Source organism: Canis lupus, chromosome 36 (assembly GCF_048164855.1).
Source record: "Canis lupus baileyi chromosome 36, mCanLup2.hap1, whole genome shotgun sequence".
Lineage (NCBI taxonomy): Eukaryota > Metazoa > Chordata > Mammalia > Carnivora > Canidae > Canis > Canis lupus.
The window spans coordinates 6,295,863-6,312,544 of record NC_132873.1 but is presented as its reverse complement, the minus strand read 5'-3'; the positions used below and the strand labels follow the sequence as shown (position 1 = coordinate 6,312,544).

Genomic DNA, 16,682 nt, shown 5'->3' with positions numbered 1-16,682 from the left:
GAGAGACGCGGGCTCTGAAACCAGACGCCTTGGGTCTGAATCCTGTTTCTGCTGCTGTCTAGCTGCAGGGCCTTGAGCAAGCCACTTGGCCTCCCTGTGCCTCAGTTTCCTCTTCTGAAAAGCGGGATCCTAAGAGTACTTACCTCTCAGGATTAACTAAAATCACCATATGCAGCATTTAGCGAAGTGCCTGGCTCACCAGAAGCACTCACCACACAGCGATCGCAGTTGGTAGATTTTGAATGTGGGGGAAGGCCTGGTCCACCACGGTGGCCCCAATTTCTTCCAGCACAGTTCTGGACGGAAGGACCGAATCCAGCCTGGGAATTCTAGCTCCCCCACCCTCACACTCCCCAGGGGCTCTGGCACCCGGATACTCTCTCAATGCGCCCCAGTGGGCTGGCTGCCAAGGTACAGCGGTCTGGATGTGATTTCAGCCCGGCCGTGCTCTAGGCAGATCCAGGCCTGGATCGTCCCCCCCACTTACCTGTCGGCGCTGAGGATGGGGCTGCTGGTGGAGAGGGGACTGGGGGAGACAAAGGAGCCTCCCAGGGTCCCGTTCCTCAGGGGCGTGTCGTGGCCGTAGGCCTGGGCAGCTGGAGCACTAAAGCTCTTGGGTTCAGGGTCCTGAGCTCGGGGCCCCGCCACGGCCGTCCGCACCACCGACTCCACATAGCTCCGGGGCTCTGGAAGGGGGCAGAAGAGAGACTGAGATCTATGGGGGTGCAGCCTAGACCCCTCCCAACCTGTCAGGGAATTCCCCAGCCTGTGAGGACGATTCCAGAAAGACAGCCAAGCATGCAAAGGGCACTTCTGGTGCTTCAGCCTGCCCACGCCTACCGCTCTTCCCAGTTGTCTTGGAGAAGCTGTGAGAGCCCCCATGGAACCTTTAACCGGGGCCTTGCTTGCAGAAGCTTCCCAGAAACAGACCCCAGCTTTGCCTCCGAACAGAGCCATCCGACACTCCTCCCTCCTGTCACAGCTAGGACACCCGTCTATAGCTGGCAGCCCCTTGAGCTCCTTCTTCCCTCCTAGGTCCCGCTGGCATGGCTGGAGTCTGCTCTACAGCGGGCCCAGGGCTCCGGCCCAGCCTTGCCCACGTTCAGGACGGTGCCAGGGTTCAAGGGGCTCCACCCACGCCCAGAATCCAGAAACAGGCTTGCTGGCCTAGCAACGGGCCTGTGCCGGCCAGTCACGCCCAGCCTCTTCCACGCCAAGACCCTCCCACCCACCTTGCCTGACACACTTAGCATTCCTCCCGAGATGACATCATTATCCCTGCCTGGTGTTTAGAAGAGCTTAAGAATCAGGGCAGGTGGGGGAACAAGTGCCAGGAAGGCCATTCTACAGGTGAGGACGCTGAGGCCTGGGGAGTGCACGACCAGGAGGAGATCTGACGCCCAGCCAGCGTTCGTCTGACCCTCCTCCCAGACCTCTGAGGCCAGGCCTGACCCGCACTCGGTGCTACACAGGGAGAAGAAGCAGGCCACTCTTGGCTTCTCCAGGGCCGTGATCGGGAACAGATGACATTCCTACCACCTCCAAACCTGGCACTGACCTGTCTCCCCCAAGTGGGACGTGATCAGAGCACAGCTCACATGCTGACCACAATCAGGGCATCTGCTGAAACCAGCCTCAGAGTGAAGAAGCGGAGAGTACGTGGTGCCCTGGGCAGGTCAGGCCCCTGGAGCTTTTGCTGGCCAGGACTGTGTGACAGTGCCTGGGGGTGGGGCAGGGTGTCTGCCAAGGGACGAGCATGAGGGGGTCTCGTCCGGGTACCGGGCACAGGGTGAGGGAGAACCAGCCGCCTCAGTGCCCGAAGCCGGAGTCCATATAGGCAGAGGGTCAGCCTCACAAAAGGTCTCCTCAAAAGCCCCCTCACCCAGCTGGGGGCCACCCACCCACCTCCCAGAAGCCTCAGGCCGCTTTCACTGCAAAGGCACCGAATCTGTGCCCACTGTGTTCGAGGGCCTGCTGGAGCCAGGAAATGCTATGGGGATCCTCTGGCCCAGGACAGGTGTGCATTTTGTGAAAGACTCGATAGTGAATGTTCCACGCCGCTTAGTCGATGGTCTCTGTGGCAGCTGGTCGCTTCTGCTTTTGTGCCACACAAGCGGTCACACAGAATTCGTAAACAAAATACCGTGGCTGTGTTGCAATAAAATGTTCTCTACAAAAACAGGCAGCGGGCCAGACTGGGCCATACTTTGCTGCCTCCCCGTGATCTCACCTGTCTCCTCAGCCCAGAGAGGTAGAGGGATTTGCCCCAGAACACACAGCCAATCAACGGCCAGAGATACCAGCGTCACGGTCTCCTGACTCTCAAGGCTGGCTCCTGGTGGCCTAGGGAAGGGCCACAGCCTCGCGGCGACGCTGAGAGCTGGCTGCTACCCAGCACTCCAGCATGTCAGCCAGAACCATTAGTAATGATAAAAATAGCAAACAATTATATGAGGAAAGTAGGAGAACGTAAGTAATCGGAGAATGCAAGTACCTTGCCCCCTCACACAGGACCAAGGGGCAGAGCTGGCCTAGGAATGCAGGCAGTCTGGCCCAGAGCCCGCCCTCTCGCCCACGGCGCACACACCAGCCAGCGAAAACTCAGGGCGCCTGTAGTTTCACGTGTCTTCAGTCTCGGGGGGATAGCTGTGTCCTTGCTATGCAACCAGGAGCCCACAGAAACGGCGATGGAGACGCAAAGCCAGTCAACACCCCCCCCCCCCATTCTGAGTCACTGTCCGAAAACTCCTTCCGTACCCTTCTAGGATCTCGGTTTCACCTGGGTGCCTGCAACACTCGGCAGCCCCTCTCCCACCGAGAGACAACAAGGGGATCCACCTGCTTCTTGGCCACCCCAGGCTCTTTGCGGATCCACATTCACAGCGCCCCACACACCCCCGGGAAGCAGTGAGGCCCCTGATATGCATCTATCCTACCAGCTTGTCGGTGCACGACCTTCACCCTCCAACCCACCCACACAGACACGCGTAAGAACTGGGACCTTAGAGACGCACATTCATGTTTCTCATTCCCTGGAATCCTTGCTGAGCCCAGAATTTCCAGCTGAAACCCCTGTGGATGATCCCCGACGTCTGTGCTCTTGTACCCGTCGATGCCCTCCTGGTCCACTGTCCAGCCTGCTCCTCATCCCTGGAGGCCAGCACTGACTGTGTCACCCAGACCCTCTGGTTCTAGGGCTCTGGAAGGCTTTGGCATCGGCCAGTGTGGGGGACCGCCAGGAGATGGGAGTGAGGAGAGGAGGTCAAGGTGCCAGTGGCTGCCTCCTTCTACCCAAGCCCACAGCTGCGGTCACAGGTCCTCTCTTCCAGCTCTCTGCTCTTCCTTCAGGTCTGATCTCTCATCCCGCTAGGGATCACCGGAGGGGCGCTTCACCACCCATCACTGGTTTACTCAGACCTTTTAAACAGTCCATGAAACTCTTCTCCGTTGCCCCACAGAATGAGCCGTCTGTTTCCTACCAGGACCCAGGTCCCTTTACTGAGTAAGCAACTCACATTACCCCACCGCACCCCCTAACAAAATGTACATGTACCCCTTCTACCAGCAGCAAAAGGGAGATAAAGCAGGCCTCACCACCCTGTCACCTAGTCAGGACACAGCCGAGCCTGGGACCTGTGGATGCTGACTCCCATCTGGCCTGCCTGCCATTAGGTAAGACTGTGTCCCCACTCACTGCCCCTGGCCTGAATGGGACAGCCTGAGCTCCAGGCCAGATGCCTGCACATAGTTTGCACAGGGTGACGATGGGACAGCCTATGAGAAATTCTGGGATGTCAGAAAGCCTGGGGTGGTTACAGGATGGTTACGCTTGCAAGGCATCAGTTTCCTCGGCCCCTTCCCCACTCCCATCAGATCCTGAGACACAGGAAGCCAAAGGAAGACTCTGTGAACTCGGGGGACAGGACTCCTTCCCCAGGGAGAAGCAGTAGCTGCCACATGGTAGGAAACAGTCCTTGGACTTAGAGGCCAACCAAACTCATGCTTTGCTCCTGGCCTAGCAGGATTTCAGTGACCCAGTCCACCTGGCCCTTCCCTCACCTGCCCACCGCCCTTCCCCAGTCCTGTGAGAGGCATGACCACCCTCATCTTTGGTTGGCTAGACTGCGGCCATCTGTCGCCCCTTCCTAGCCTGCCTGGCCCACCCGGGGGTGGAGATGAGCTAAGCCCTCTGTCTCAATCTCTGTTCCTCCTGAACCCGGAGCAGGAGAGACCTTTGGGAAGTTACTTCATTTGAGTCCATCTCCAGAACTGTTCAAAACCAACCTCTAAGGCCCAAAACTCAGTTTTCCCAAGTTTTCTGACTCAGTTGCCATATTGAAAACACCTCCTTTTTCTGTCTATTCTTCAGCTTTTTCTCTTTTCCCAGCCACAGGACAACATATGACTCCTGGGATCCCCCATTTCTTTCAACTCCTGGAGGGGTGACCTGGGAAAGGCTGCTCAAACTTTCTGGGACTCAGTTTCCTCATCTGTAAAAGGGAATGAGAATACTCACCTGCCCGGCCGAGATCAAGTGAGAAAGATGGGGCAGTTCCCTCTAATCCCTTCCTGCTCTTTTCCACAGCAGCGTTTACAAGCAGCCCCACGGGTGTCAGCCTATGCCCCGGCCACACCTGCTCCTGTCTCCCTCCACCCTTCTCTCTGACCCTCTCCTGCTCCTTTCCTCCTCCCGTCCAGTCCTGGAGCAGCTGCACCCAAAGGAGTTGCGAAGAGCAGGAGAGGTGGGGCCGGGGAGGGTGCTTCATGTAGAACATTCCAGAGCTCAAACCTATTCTCAGTGGCTGTTGGCGGCTGAGAGCAGCTGGCAGCACAAGAGTGACTTGGCCCCACCAGGCCCAGGGCACTATCGGCTCTTCATCAACACCCTGAATTGCCTGTCCTGCCCCCAGGAAAGGCTCTTTGCTTGGAGAGAAGGGGCCTGCCCACCCCAAGCAAAATGAAGACATGTGCGTGGGGAGAGGCAGGAAGTAGAGAAACGCCCGAGTTCCCATCCAGGAGCTCCGAAGTTGGAATTTCAAGCCTGAGGTTGGGCCATACACAGGCGTTCTGAACTCCCGTGACATCCTCTTCCAACCCCCGCTCAGCGCTTCTTCCCGATGCTCGATCGTCTGTTGGCGCCTCTGCCCTCACCAGGTATCTCACCTTATACCCTCAGTGGGTAGACCCTCGGTGCCTAGCGCAGGAGCCGGCATACAATGGGTGCTCAATAAATCTGCATTGCACAGCACTGCCCCCCCCCCCGCCAAGAATCCCAGATGCCACAGGACACCCACCACCACGGATCTCAGAGCAGGAACAATTCCCCAGAGGGGCCATTTCTAGTCCAGAGTCTTCCTTTAGGCCAAATCTGTCCCGCCTCGCCACCCGGACAAACAGAAGCTAACCCGCATGCTCCCCGTCCGCACTCCTCTGCGAAGGGACCTTCTACAATTCTTTCCCTGTTTCACCACTGGGAGAATAGTCTTGACGTTGACCTCACGCCTTAACTGCTGCAGGCCTCCTTGCTCACCTGCCTTCATGGAGAAGAGAGCCCCGTCCCCAGCCCCACGGTTGACAGGTCGTGCCCGGTGCGGGGCAGCCTCCGCGGCTCTGGCGTTGGCTCTCAGCCATGCCCCCGGCTGACTGCTCAGACCCAGACCAGCCATTTAACCACCCTAAACGTCATCTCCCCATTGGTAGAATGGGGTTCCTACCGCCTTCCTCTCGGTGATTGTTAAACAAGATGTGGTGACCATGGCCCCACGTGGCCCACTCCTGCCTGTCGAACCTTATCTGGACCACACTCCCCCACTTGCTCCAACCACTAGCTCCCTCTTGCTCTGAGCCTCACTGATTTTGTGGTTCCTAGAAAAAAAAACCATGCAGTTCCTTCTGACCCCTGGGCCTTTGTACATGCTTTCCCTCCACGCAGAATGCTTTTCTCATCTCCTGGTTTCACCAAGTTCACGTCACTCACCCTCACGTCTTACCTCTTCCGCCAAGGTCAGGTTCTTGGCTATAATGTTTCATAAACTACACCCTTCCCCTTAGAGCACTACCTCAATACGTAATTCCAAGTAATTTAATTCCGGGTCCTGTTCATGCATATGCTCCGTGACATTAGGAATCGTAGTGCTGCCTATCATCCTATTCCCGGAGCCCGGCACGGTGCGTGGTATACATGGTAGGCGCACGAGATGCTGAATGAATCAGCAAAGGAGAGAATGAATGCATGTGTGACCAGGGCAGAGTCCCTTCAAGTCAGCTCTGCCCCTAGCTGGATACTTCTGCCACTGACCATCTTTCCTCACAGGCATCTTTTCCTGCATTTCCCACCAAAGTGTCAGCAGGGAAATCAGCCAGGGCTTCAGAGGGGCAGCAGACAATGCGCTTCGGTCTGACCCGGGAGGTGGTACATGAGTTAGGAAAAATGGAGCTGGCTGCCCACGGCCCTGCTCCCCGTCCCTCTCCCGCCGCACTCCCCAGGCCACGACAGCAATTCCGACCCCCACGCTGGAATCCCCAGGCACGGGGCCTGGAGGCGGGAGGAGGCTTTGAAATAGCCCGAGGACGAGCAGACGGGAGACCTGGAAGTCCAGTCTGGGCCTTCTGCCTCCTAACTGTGGTCCTGGGCAGGCTCCCCCGACCATCACCCCCACAGCTCAGGCCTCAGTGCCCCCACATCCGTGAAAATGATGGGTGCAGCAGAGCTGATCCACGAGAACCTTCCCCTCCAAACTCTGTGGCTCCAAGACACACGAAGAGGGCCAGAGGCCTTGAGGCCTGGAAGGCTGAGAGTCATTCGTGAGGCAAAACGGGCAGGTCTCAGCTCAGCTCTGTTGATACTCGCTTCCCTGAAGTGTCACCCCAAAGTGTGGGAAACACGACATCCGGGGCCTGTCAGCCTGTGGGATAATCTCCCCTCAGACCGTCCCACTGGAGAGTGTTTGGGGGTGGGCTCCGGGCACCAGCGTTTCTGGACTCCTGTCCCACGGTCACTGCCCTGTCAGGAGCCAGCAGCCAGCAGCCAGCAGCCAGCCTGGGGGAAAGTCCTCTCCCAGGGTAGGAGGCTTGTGGGGAGGGGCAGCCAGGAGCCCGCTGGGGCTCATCCCACCCTGGGATCTGTTGCTGCGACCCCCAGCATCCTGGCGCGGCTGCCCAACCCTGGCTGGCTCCAAGTGAGCAAAGCCTCCGGGAAGCTGCAGCCACCTTACCTGGGTGACCCCCAGCCCATGCCCTCTCTGGGGGTGGAAAACCAAGGTGGTGAGTGGGAAACGGGCTTAAGAAACACAGACAGGGGGGCATCTGGTGGCTCAGTCGGTTGAGCATCCGACTCTTGGTTTCAGCTCAGGTCATGAACTCACAGGTTGTGGGATAAAGCCCTGCATTGGGCCCCATGCTCAGCAGGGAGTCTGCTTGAGATTTTCTCCCTCTGTCCCTCCCCTACTCCCCCCCCCCTCAAATAAATAAACAAATAAATCTAAAAAGAAAAAGAGAAAGCAGATAAAGCCTTTAAAGAAACCAGGCCGCATAGAACCAGGGCCCAGGTGGGAAGTCAGAACATCTAATGTGTCAGAGCTGGAAGGGGCCTCAGTGCCCCCCTCATCCAAGGCCCCCCGATGCCCAGTCACACACAGACAACCGAGGCCGGCACCCCCTTCATTTCACCTGATGCTCTGAGACATCATTTGAATTCTGTCCCTAATAGGTTAAAGGCCTCCAACCAGATTATGTCCCCTCTCTATTTTCCTCTTCTGCTTACGTCCCCCTTCCTCACATCCTCCGCTCTGCTTCATGTACAAAGCAGAGTTCATCTAAATCGAGGGTTAAGCAGAGGCACGGACGTGGGGACTCCTTGAAACTGTCAGAACCATGTTCATGGGTGTCCCGATGTGGGAGTGGGTCCGTGGCCATTCTGCGATCCCCAGAGGCATCCAAGAGCCCAGAAAGACAGACTTCCTACCATCTGTGTTGATACGAAACCAAGCAAGGTGGCAGGAGGGAGGGATCATCACCAGGGTGGCTCCGCACTGGCGGTTGGAGCTGGCTACACCTGAACCCCTGCCCACCGCCCCCCCACCGTCAGAACTCAGGCAGCATCCAAGATGACAGCTCATCACCAGGGGGTGGGCTCCAGGCCTGGTCATCTGAGACCTGTCAGAAGAGAGAGCTGCCCCCGAGCCAGCCTGAGCAAGCTCCTCGTCCACAGCCATCCCCAGGCCCAGAGAGCAGGAAGCGGCCACGCAAGCAAAGCCACACTCACCTTTGGGAAGCTCTGTCACCACCTTCCCCTCATCCTCCTCTGAGGGAAGACAAGAGGAGAGGTAGGAGGAAGGAGAGGCAGGAAAGAGAGGCAGGCGAGGAGGAAGAGAGGAAAAGAGGAAAGGAGAGAGAGAGAGATCAATTAACAGGGGTCCTTTCCTGAAAAGCAATCTGCTGAGAAGAAGGAGGTGGGAAAGCAGGAGTGAGGCCAGAGCAGAAGAGCCCAGGGAGGAGGTAAGGTCCACCGGACACGACCCTGGGGGCTCAGGACACGCAGGTTAAGGTGGGCCTCGCTGTCAGGGACGAGGCCGTCCCCCTCACAGCCCCTGCACCCAGGGCCTGCATCTCAAGCAGCAATGTGCTGGCTGGTGAGAGGCAGCCCCGATCCCCTTCAGCTCCCCGGTGACTCGGTGTCCCTGGCCATGCAGGCACCCCTGAGTGGGAGGCTGTGCCGGCCGTGTGTCTGTGTGTCACACAAGCGTGTCATTGCCCTCCTACCTGGCTGGATCAGTCTTCTGGTGACTAAGGAGAAAAAGCAAAGTTGGCCTCAAGAGTCCCAGTCCAGCCCTAAAACCAGAGTCTAAGGGGACAACCTTCGGGGTGGTTCAAACTTGTTCAAAATGGCCACATAGGGCCTAGGGCCCTCCACTCTCCCCTTCCCCACAGGGAGGACAGGAGCTGGAGGATGTGATAAGGGAGTGGGAGGTGTGAACTGGGGTGGGGGGAGGGTGTGTGTACATCTGTGTGTGTGCATGTACACAAGTGCCTGAACGCTGGGGGATGGTGGAGCCAGCCTTCTGGCAGAGAGCTGACCAGCTCCAAGGAGACTGAGGCCAAGCCCCCAAATCCCCAAGTCAGAGGACCCTGGGAGTGGCACAGACCTCACATGTCAATGGGCATGAAGGCTGCAGAGGGATTTATCCCCCTCAACCTCTGCACAGAGAGCCCCGACACAGGCCTGACCTCACTGTGGGCACAAAGCCAGGCTGTCATCTTGTTTCCAGAAGGGTCCTGAGAAGCCATCACCTCTGGGCATTTTCTGATTCAATCCTGAGGCCCTGCCCAGGACCACAGGGGTCCTCCAACCCCTACTCCTCCCTCTGGCCTCCCCCTCCCACCTCCCTTCCAGCTAGAGTCACTCACCACCTGTAGGGTGCAACAGGATGTCCGCTGGGTTGTGGGGTTTCAGGCCTAGAGCAGACAGGGGTGTCTTGGCCAGACCCGGAGGGGAGCGCACTGTGCCAGGAAGCAGAAAGGAGACACAGGGGGTGAGCCTTGGGGTGAGGGGGGTATGGGGAGAGGCAAGGGGGCAGGAGCGGGGACACCCCTACGTGAGGACGTGTTGGTGAGGGGTGGGCAGCAGGCGCAGGGCAGAGGAGCCAGCCGCAGCCCCCAGGGGTTACTGCCTTGCTCCCACAGCCCTTTCCCATCTCCGTGCTTCTCCACAGCACAAAGGGCAGAGTGAAACAGGAAATGGCACTGCCCCTCAACGGGCCCTGGCCCTGGCCCTCAACCTCCAGCAAATAGCTTCTATGCGGGGGCCCTTAGTTGTGTCACTGTGGTCGCCCGGCATGGCCATGGCTGACAACATACACGCAGGTTTCTCTGACTCTCTGACTTCCTCCATACTCTATCCTCTCTTCCTTCACCCTCTCGCTCCCCCCGACACACACACACACACACACACACACACACAGTCTTCCCACGCCCTGCACCTTGATGGACTCAGAGAACAAAAGGAGATGGGAAATCAAGATGGACCCTGTAAAGGACGGAGGGCAGAAGGGTCATGGGCACAGCCGTGCCAACCCTGAGACCCCGGGGCAGCCCTTGGCCAAAGGTCTTTGACCCCCAGCCACCCAAGCCACTTGTAAACCCCAGGAAGAGAGAATTTCTCAGTGTGGGACTCTGTACCCCCCAAATCTGGGCGTCCTGGGAGAGGGAGAAGCTCCACAACCCTTGGCCAAGAGCACCGACTCCCTGCGCAAACCCCAGGGCCCTTCCAGGCTGCCGGGCGGGGTGAGAAGTGTCACGTAACACACAAGGTCAGGGAGGGCCGTCAGGCTCTTTCCCGTCAGCCAAGGACGTGGCCAGACTCCGAGCTGAACTGCAGGGCGGTTGTTAGGCCCAGTCACGCGATTTCTCGGTGGCAGCTGCTGCGTCTCCTGACACACCTCTGAGAAGAAGCAAAGAACTGAGCTCTGTGTCCCCTGTCACAGCTAATCGGGAGCGTGCAGAGGCCACGGGCCCTGAGGACAGGCCGCCGCACAGGTCAGTCGGAGCCCCAGCCTGCCTGCCACCACCAATGGCCTCAACAGCCTGGCTGTAGCCCTCGGATGCCCAGCACCGCACAGCGGCTCCAGGACCCTCCCCGGCCCCTCCTCCTTTCCCTAAAAGACAGGGAGACCTACAGGAAACGAAAGGCTACAAGCTACAGTCCCTCGGTGCAAGCAACACACATAACTTATCTGTGCACACGTGGGTGTGTGCATAGGGCCACACAGGAGCAGTGAGCGGTGACGGGGGTCCGGGCGGGCGCAGACTCCACCCTCACACCGTCCTTAGATGCCCAGCGGACAAATACAGCAGAGGAGACAAATGTGCACAGAGGCACACATCCAGGTAAAGGGGATAGGTCTAGACTCACGTGTCTCCATCCCTCCCTCTCCTTACACACACACGTACACACACAGATTCGGTTTCTACCACCCTCCAGCTACTGAAAATGGTGCCTTGCAATAGGCCCTTATGGAGCACTTATTAATGTTTGTCAAGGGAATGAATTTGAATGTACTTAGTCAGGGAGGAATGAGCCCAGCCTAGAGGCCACTGTCCACGGAATGACCGCGAAGCATGTGTTGGCCCAGTTGGCACAGGAGAGACACAGGTGGACCAGTGCGACCAGGTGAAGAGGACCAGAGGCGGTGGGAGGGCTCTCCTGCTTCCACCCCAAGCACCTCCAGCTCCCTGGTGGCTCATGCTCCGGTCCCCAAGCAACTGGCTCTCCTGCTGAGGCAGACAAGTGGGTGGCCCTGAAGCCAGGCAAGGCTTTTGCTTCCCGAGAGAGGAATTCCTCGAATTTCTCCGCCTCTGTCCTCTCTCCCAAGCCTGTGCATTGACGAAACCTCTGACTTCTTCTCCGGGAGGCTGGGGCAGCAGGGCTGGCCAGGGCAGGCCGAGAAGAATGGGAACAGACACAGATGGCAAAACCTCACCCTCGCTCGGCCCAGATGGCTTCCATCCCAAACAGGGTGATGGCCAAGATCCTGGCTGACTGGACCAACGGCAAATCAGAGCCAGGCGTGAAGGAGGAGGGCGAAGACCACCCTCAGGAGGGACAGCAACTGATTCCACGGAGTCACAAGAGGCCACAGAGATGCCTCTTCAGTGGACCACCCAGGCTTGCACTGGTCCAATATGGTAGCGAGGAGGCTCATGGGGCTACGGCGCCGGCTGTGGAGCCGACCAGAACCGAGACACGCTCTCGGTGTAAAACGTACACCGGATTTCAAACACTTGCTATGAAACAAGAAGGCAACGTGTCTCCTTAGGTTGATTCCACGTTGAAATTATGATATTCTAGATCTTGGGGATTAAGTCAAACCTATTAATTAAAAGTAATTTCACTGGACTCTTTTTACAGTTTTTTTAAAAAAAAAGATGGTAAGGCATGTCCTTAATATTTTTATCTTGATCTACCTATTGAAATCAATAATATTTTAGACATTTGGGGTTAAGTAGAAAATATTAAATCTACTTCTCTAGTTTCCTATTACGTATTTCAGCGCAGCCACTAGAAAACGTTACATCACAAACATGGCTTGTGCTCTATTTCCTTTGGACCATGCTGCTCTGGGGAGGAGAGCCACGGCTCCCACTCACAACCCCAGCCTCCTGCAGGCCCCAGAAGGCAGCCCACACAAGTTCTGCTGGCACAGGGGTGCCACATTCTTCCCTCCTCAGGACAGCCAGCCCCCAGGAGAACATTACCGCCAGTTCTGCTCTTCCGTGCTCACCCTCCTCCCCTCCCTCATCTCTTCCTCCTCTGCTGCCGGGAGGCCTGTCGCAGGGGCTCTGAGTCCTCAGTATCCTCCCATCACTGCTGTCCCACAGCTGCCCCCTACCAGCTCCCCCTGTCTCTTCTATGCTGTACTCATCCGGGTCTTCTCTATGGGTGGAAATGCCTCTGCCGTTTGGGGATTTGCCTCTCCAGTGAGTGCATCAGGGACTAAATGTTCCTGCCCGTAGGCCAAGAATGGATGAGATGGGGACTCTGACAAGACTGAGTGTTCTAGGCCTTTCTTTCCCTGATGGCAACTAAGTAGGTTGCCTGAAACAGAAGAGGTGCCTGGATGTAGACAGGATTGAGGGTCACGAGCAAAAAGGTCAAGAGGCATCTCAGAGATATGCCACCAAGTCACAAGAGTCACTTTCGGATGGAGGGGGTGTGTTTTGCACACAGGATGCCAACACTCTCAAAGCTTAGGAAAATTCTAGACTTTGGGAGGCCAGGGACCCCACAGAAGGTCAGCAGGATCCGAGCCTGTGGCTTCTGCCCCCTTACATGTGTGCACGGGGACAACGGAAGGAAGAGAAGCAGGGCAGGGATGGTGAAGTGCGATGAGCCATCCAGTGGGGGGGAAGAACAGATCATGCCCCCCCGCCACGCCCCACCAGTACCTGCCTGCAAACCTGGGGCACTTACTCAGGCCGGGGCTGAGAGAGGGGCTTGAGGGGACCCAGGGAAGACAGGGTAGTGAGCAGCTCTTACCCCCGCTGGGCGGTGGGCTGGTCGGGGAGGTTCCCTCCATCTCCTCAAAGGCCTCCTTGTAGCTGTGCAGATGGGGCTGCAGGACAAGAACAGGGGAGTAGAGGGGGATGCCCGCTGCTGGCCGTGACCCTGAAGAGCAGCGGTTTCCCAGGTAACCAGCCCACCCGTCCCTCCTCGGTAAACACAAAGGTCAAAGGGACATCCCAGCCATTCACAGCCCCACCCACTCCTTTGTCACTGACGGAATGAAAAAAGGCTCTTTGCAAAGCCCGGGTCCCCCACGGTCCCTGCGGGTGGAAATCAGGAATGCTTGCCTTGGAAATTTCCCCAACAGGGCCAAAGAGAAGGGGCTGGGGACAGGGGACTCGGATCCTGCCAGAAGGCAGGAGAGAAAAGATGTCCAAAAGCCATTTATACCCAGAATAACACACTAGCCTGGATTTTATCAGACATGGGCCACTCCGATCAGAATCTTCCAGGATGTACGTTTAAAATGCATATTTCTGGGCGCTGTCCTAGATCTAATATGCAGGAATCTCTGGAGGTGGACTTGGGAATCTATGTATTTGACAAACTCCCCAGTGGTTGGTATGCTCCTTGAAGTCTAAAATTCGCTGCCTCCAACTACTGAAATGTCTCAGAAATGCAAACCTTCTGGCATTGGAATCAGATCTCCCAAGAAAACCCTATACCTAGAAGGAATCCAAAACTGCTCTCGTCAGTCTGTATGATCGGGTTTGGAGGGTAGAGACGGTGGTCATCTGTGTCATACCCGGGACCCTTACCCCCCTACTACACGGTGCTCCTTAGGAATCCAGGAGGGAACTCCAATCTCAGTGTTAATCTGAGAAGTGGGAGCATAAAAACTACTTAGGGACGGAAATGCCAGATTCCACACCCCGGAGAAGAGATACAGGGGGAGGACTGCGTTTGCTGAAGGGGCAGTGCCCCTCAGGTGACTATCTGGCTCCTGGATAGCTCAGATGGGCCCCACCCCTCTCTCTGGCCACAGGATGCTGCCCAGGGACTCACCTCTTTGGGCCGCCCTCCAGGATTGAGGGCGATGGTGAGAGCCAGCTCGGGGGACACGCACTGAACAGGAGAACGAACCCCCGGGCTACGGGGAGATCCGGGTTCTGGAGACTGGTTCTCATACTGTCCATCGCTGGCTGCCCTCCTCCGCAGAGGGGCTGGGGGCTCTGCAGGCTGCTTCTCCCGAGCCTGCACCCCTGGGAGGAAGGCAAGACAGCGAGGGCAGTGAGCATATCAGGCGAGAGAGGATTGGTCAGGCCCCATTTCCCCAGAGAAGGCAGGGCATCGTAGCCAGGGGCCGCGCTGGAGGGGGCCCGTCCCCCCGCAGGACTCCCCACTGCCTCCCTCTGCCCAGCCCCCACCCCGGGCTTTCTCTGCAGGGTGGGGGATCTGCTTAGGTGGGGCTGCCCTTTCCTAGGAAGCTCTGCCCTGCACAGGGTTGAGGCCCAAAGCGCAAAGGGGGTGATACAAGAAACAGATGTCAGCTCCTTGCAAACCCTGGAGGCAGAGGGCCAGAGCTTCCAGGCAAATGAGGGAAGGTGGAAAGAGGAGAGACAGTCTCCAAGGTGACCGCATCAACCAACAAGCAACATCAGGCCCGGGGGAAGAACTTTGGAAAGAGCAAATAATGCATCATCTTGCGAGTGGTGCTCTCGAGAAGAAACAAAGAAATGACGAAGTCCTGTGAAGTCCTCGGCCCCAGCTGGCCCCTAGGATACTGCTGGCCTTCTCTGGGGTTCCCCAGCCCTCGTGCCGGCACCCCCGAACCTCTTGCCAACTCCCCTTGTGCCGGCCCCTCGTCTACCCACCCCTTGCTTCACCCCGAAGATGGCCCGGCTCCCACCCTGCCCCTCCCAGCAGAGCAGCAGGCAGAGGCCCCGAAGTCATGTTCTCCATCTGCTTTTCTGTATTCCCTTCCATCCCACAGGCCTCGGCATGTCGTTAGCCTCGCCCTCCCTCCTTCCCACTGGCTTCCCACAGCTGGGCTGAGGCACGGAACCCATTGCCTCATGGAGCTGGCTCCGGAATCCTAGAAAACTCACTCCCTGGGTCCCAGAGGCCAAGACCCAGCCTGAGGACAGGCTTCCTGTCTTCCCGAGCCTGTGCGAGGACACTTTCAGCTCTGCCCAACCCGCACCCTGGAGGGGGGGCAGGTGAAGCCAGGGGAAGGGGGCTGGGACAGGGCCAAGGGCACGTGCGCGCCTGGCCGCCCCGGCCTCAGGCCGACGCGTCTGGGAACACCGCCCCGTGGCACACTGCACACAGATACACATGCACACGCGCACACTCCTGGCCCCTGGGCGTGCACCACGGGAGCCAAGCAGAAATCACCCTCATTCAGCCCGAGTCATCTGCCCTCCACGGTGGGGTCTGCGTGGCCCCGGCGCCCCGGCCCCCCAGCTCCAGCCTGGTGCGGCCACTAAGGCTGCCGGGAGAGCACACGCTGGGAAGCCTTCCTACTTGTCACGAACAAGAGGCTGCCGAAGCCAAACTAGGGGCGGACACACAGTCACTCTGAGACACACACTCATATTGTCGTGTAACTGGGGGCCCGGTCCAGACAGCAGTAGGACTGGCGTGGCAGTTACAAGGCAGAAGTTTGAGCCTCCACTTCGGGGTCTCTATCACTCAGAGGCAGCCCGCTCTCTATCTCAACCAGGAAAAAAGAGCCCCAGATGGGGACAGTAAACCAGACCCACCAACGGCTTTACTTAAAGGCAAATAAACCCTCCCCTGAATGTGCCCCTTATTTTCCAAAGAGAAAAATGGGGGTCACATAGTCCTAATAAGGGTCTGTTATGACCATCAGCCCGGATTAAAGATGCAGGCAGGCTCTCACCGGGCTGAGCAGCACCTGGGACCCCGGGCTGCGGCCACCCCAGGCTCCCAGCCCTCAGAGAGCAGCCCGCTGTGCCTGCCCCGGGGCCCCCTGCCTTCACCCTGCACTGAGCCCCCTCCTCCCAGGCCTCCTGGGCCGCCCGCTCCAGAGCTGCCGCTCCTCTCATTCCTGGCAAAAACATCAGAAAGAAACAGACATAGCCATTGATTTTCTAATAATAATTGTGACAAAGGAGGCCCATTTGGGAAAGGCTCTTGGGGTTTGGAACTAAGTTCGGCCCCAAGGTTAAAAGAAATGCATTAGGGCTGGTTTCAGTTCCGGCTCACCCAGCCCGGCAGCCTGTTTCTGGCAGATCTCTGCGCCTTTGCAAGGGGTGGCCAGCTTCCCTGCACGGGGATCTGATGTCCACCCTTGGAAAGTGGGTCTGTGTTAATCCGAGGCCCTCAATCTCCCAGGGGGACAGAGAAAATCCTCCCCGGTGTGTCCAGAAGCATCCTTCACGTTCAGGTGCTGCAGATGGTTGCAGCCGCCCAGAGAAGGGTCCAGAGTGCCAGAGTGGGGGGCTTCCCAGCTGTGGAGGATGCGAGATCCTGGCACAGACATCTGAGGATGATCACAGCTCCTCAAGTCCTGAGGCAGGGGGATGGATAGGACTATCTCCAAAGAGCTAGCCTCCGCAGAAGGGGGAAGACCCCACATTCCACTCCCACGGAGATGGCCTCTCCCCTACAGTGAGCCCCAAGGCACCAGTGGCCAGTCAGAGCCTCTCACATTCTT

The 16,682-nt window shown here is 57.9% G+C and overlaps 1 protein-coding gene across 20 annotated transcripts in view; it reads right to left on the bottom strand.

Annotated features, from left to right (window-relative positions):
- Positions 1-16,682, bottom strand: part of TNS1 (tensin 1) — a 197,063-nt gene that overhangs the window by 20,080 nt on the left and 160,301 nt on the right. For 13 of the 20 annotated variants that reach the window (XM_072813586.1, XM_072813583.1, XM_072813587.1 and 10 more), the window contains 6 exons: positions 14,066-14,262; positions 13,034-13,109; positions 9,406-9,498; positions 8,761-8,784; positions 8,264-8,302; positions 488-686 (listed from right to left, as the gene is read on the bottom strand). In XM_072813586.1, coding sequence (XP_072669687.1) covers positions 488-686; positions 8,264-8,302; positions 8,761-8,784; positions 9,406-9,498; positions 13,034-13,109; positions 14,066-14,262 — 628 coding nt within the window. The remainder of the gene's footprint in view (positions 1-487; positions 687-8,263; positions 8,303-8,760; positions 8,785-9,405; positions 9,499-13,033; positions 13,110-14,065; positions 14,263-16,682) is intronic. The other 7 variants (XM_072813582.1, XM_072813588.1, XM_072813591.1 and 4 more) reach the window with 3 other exon arrangements.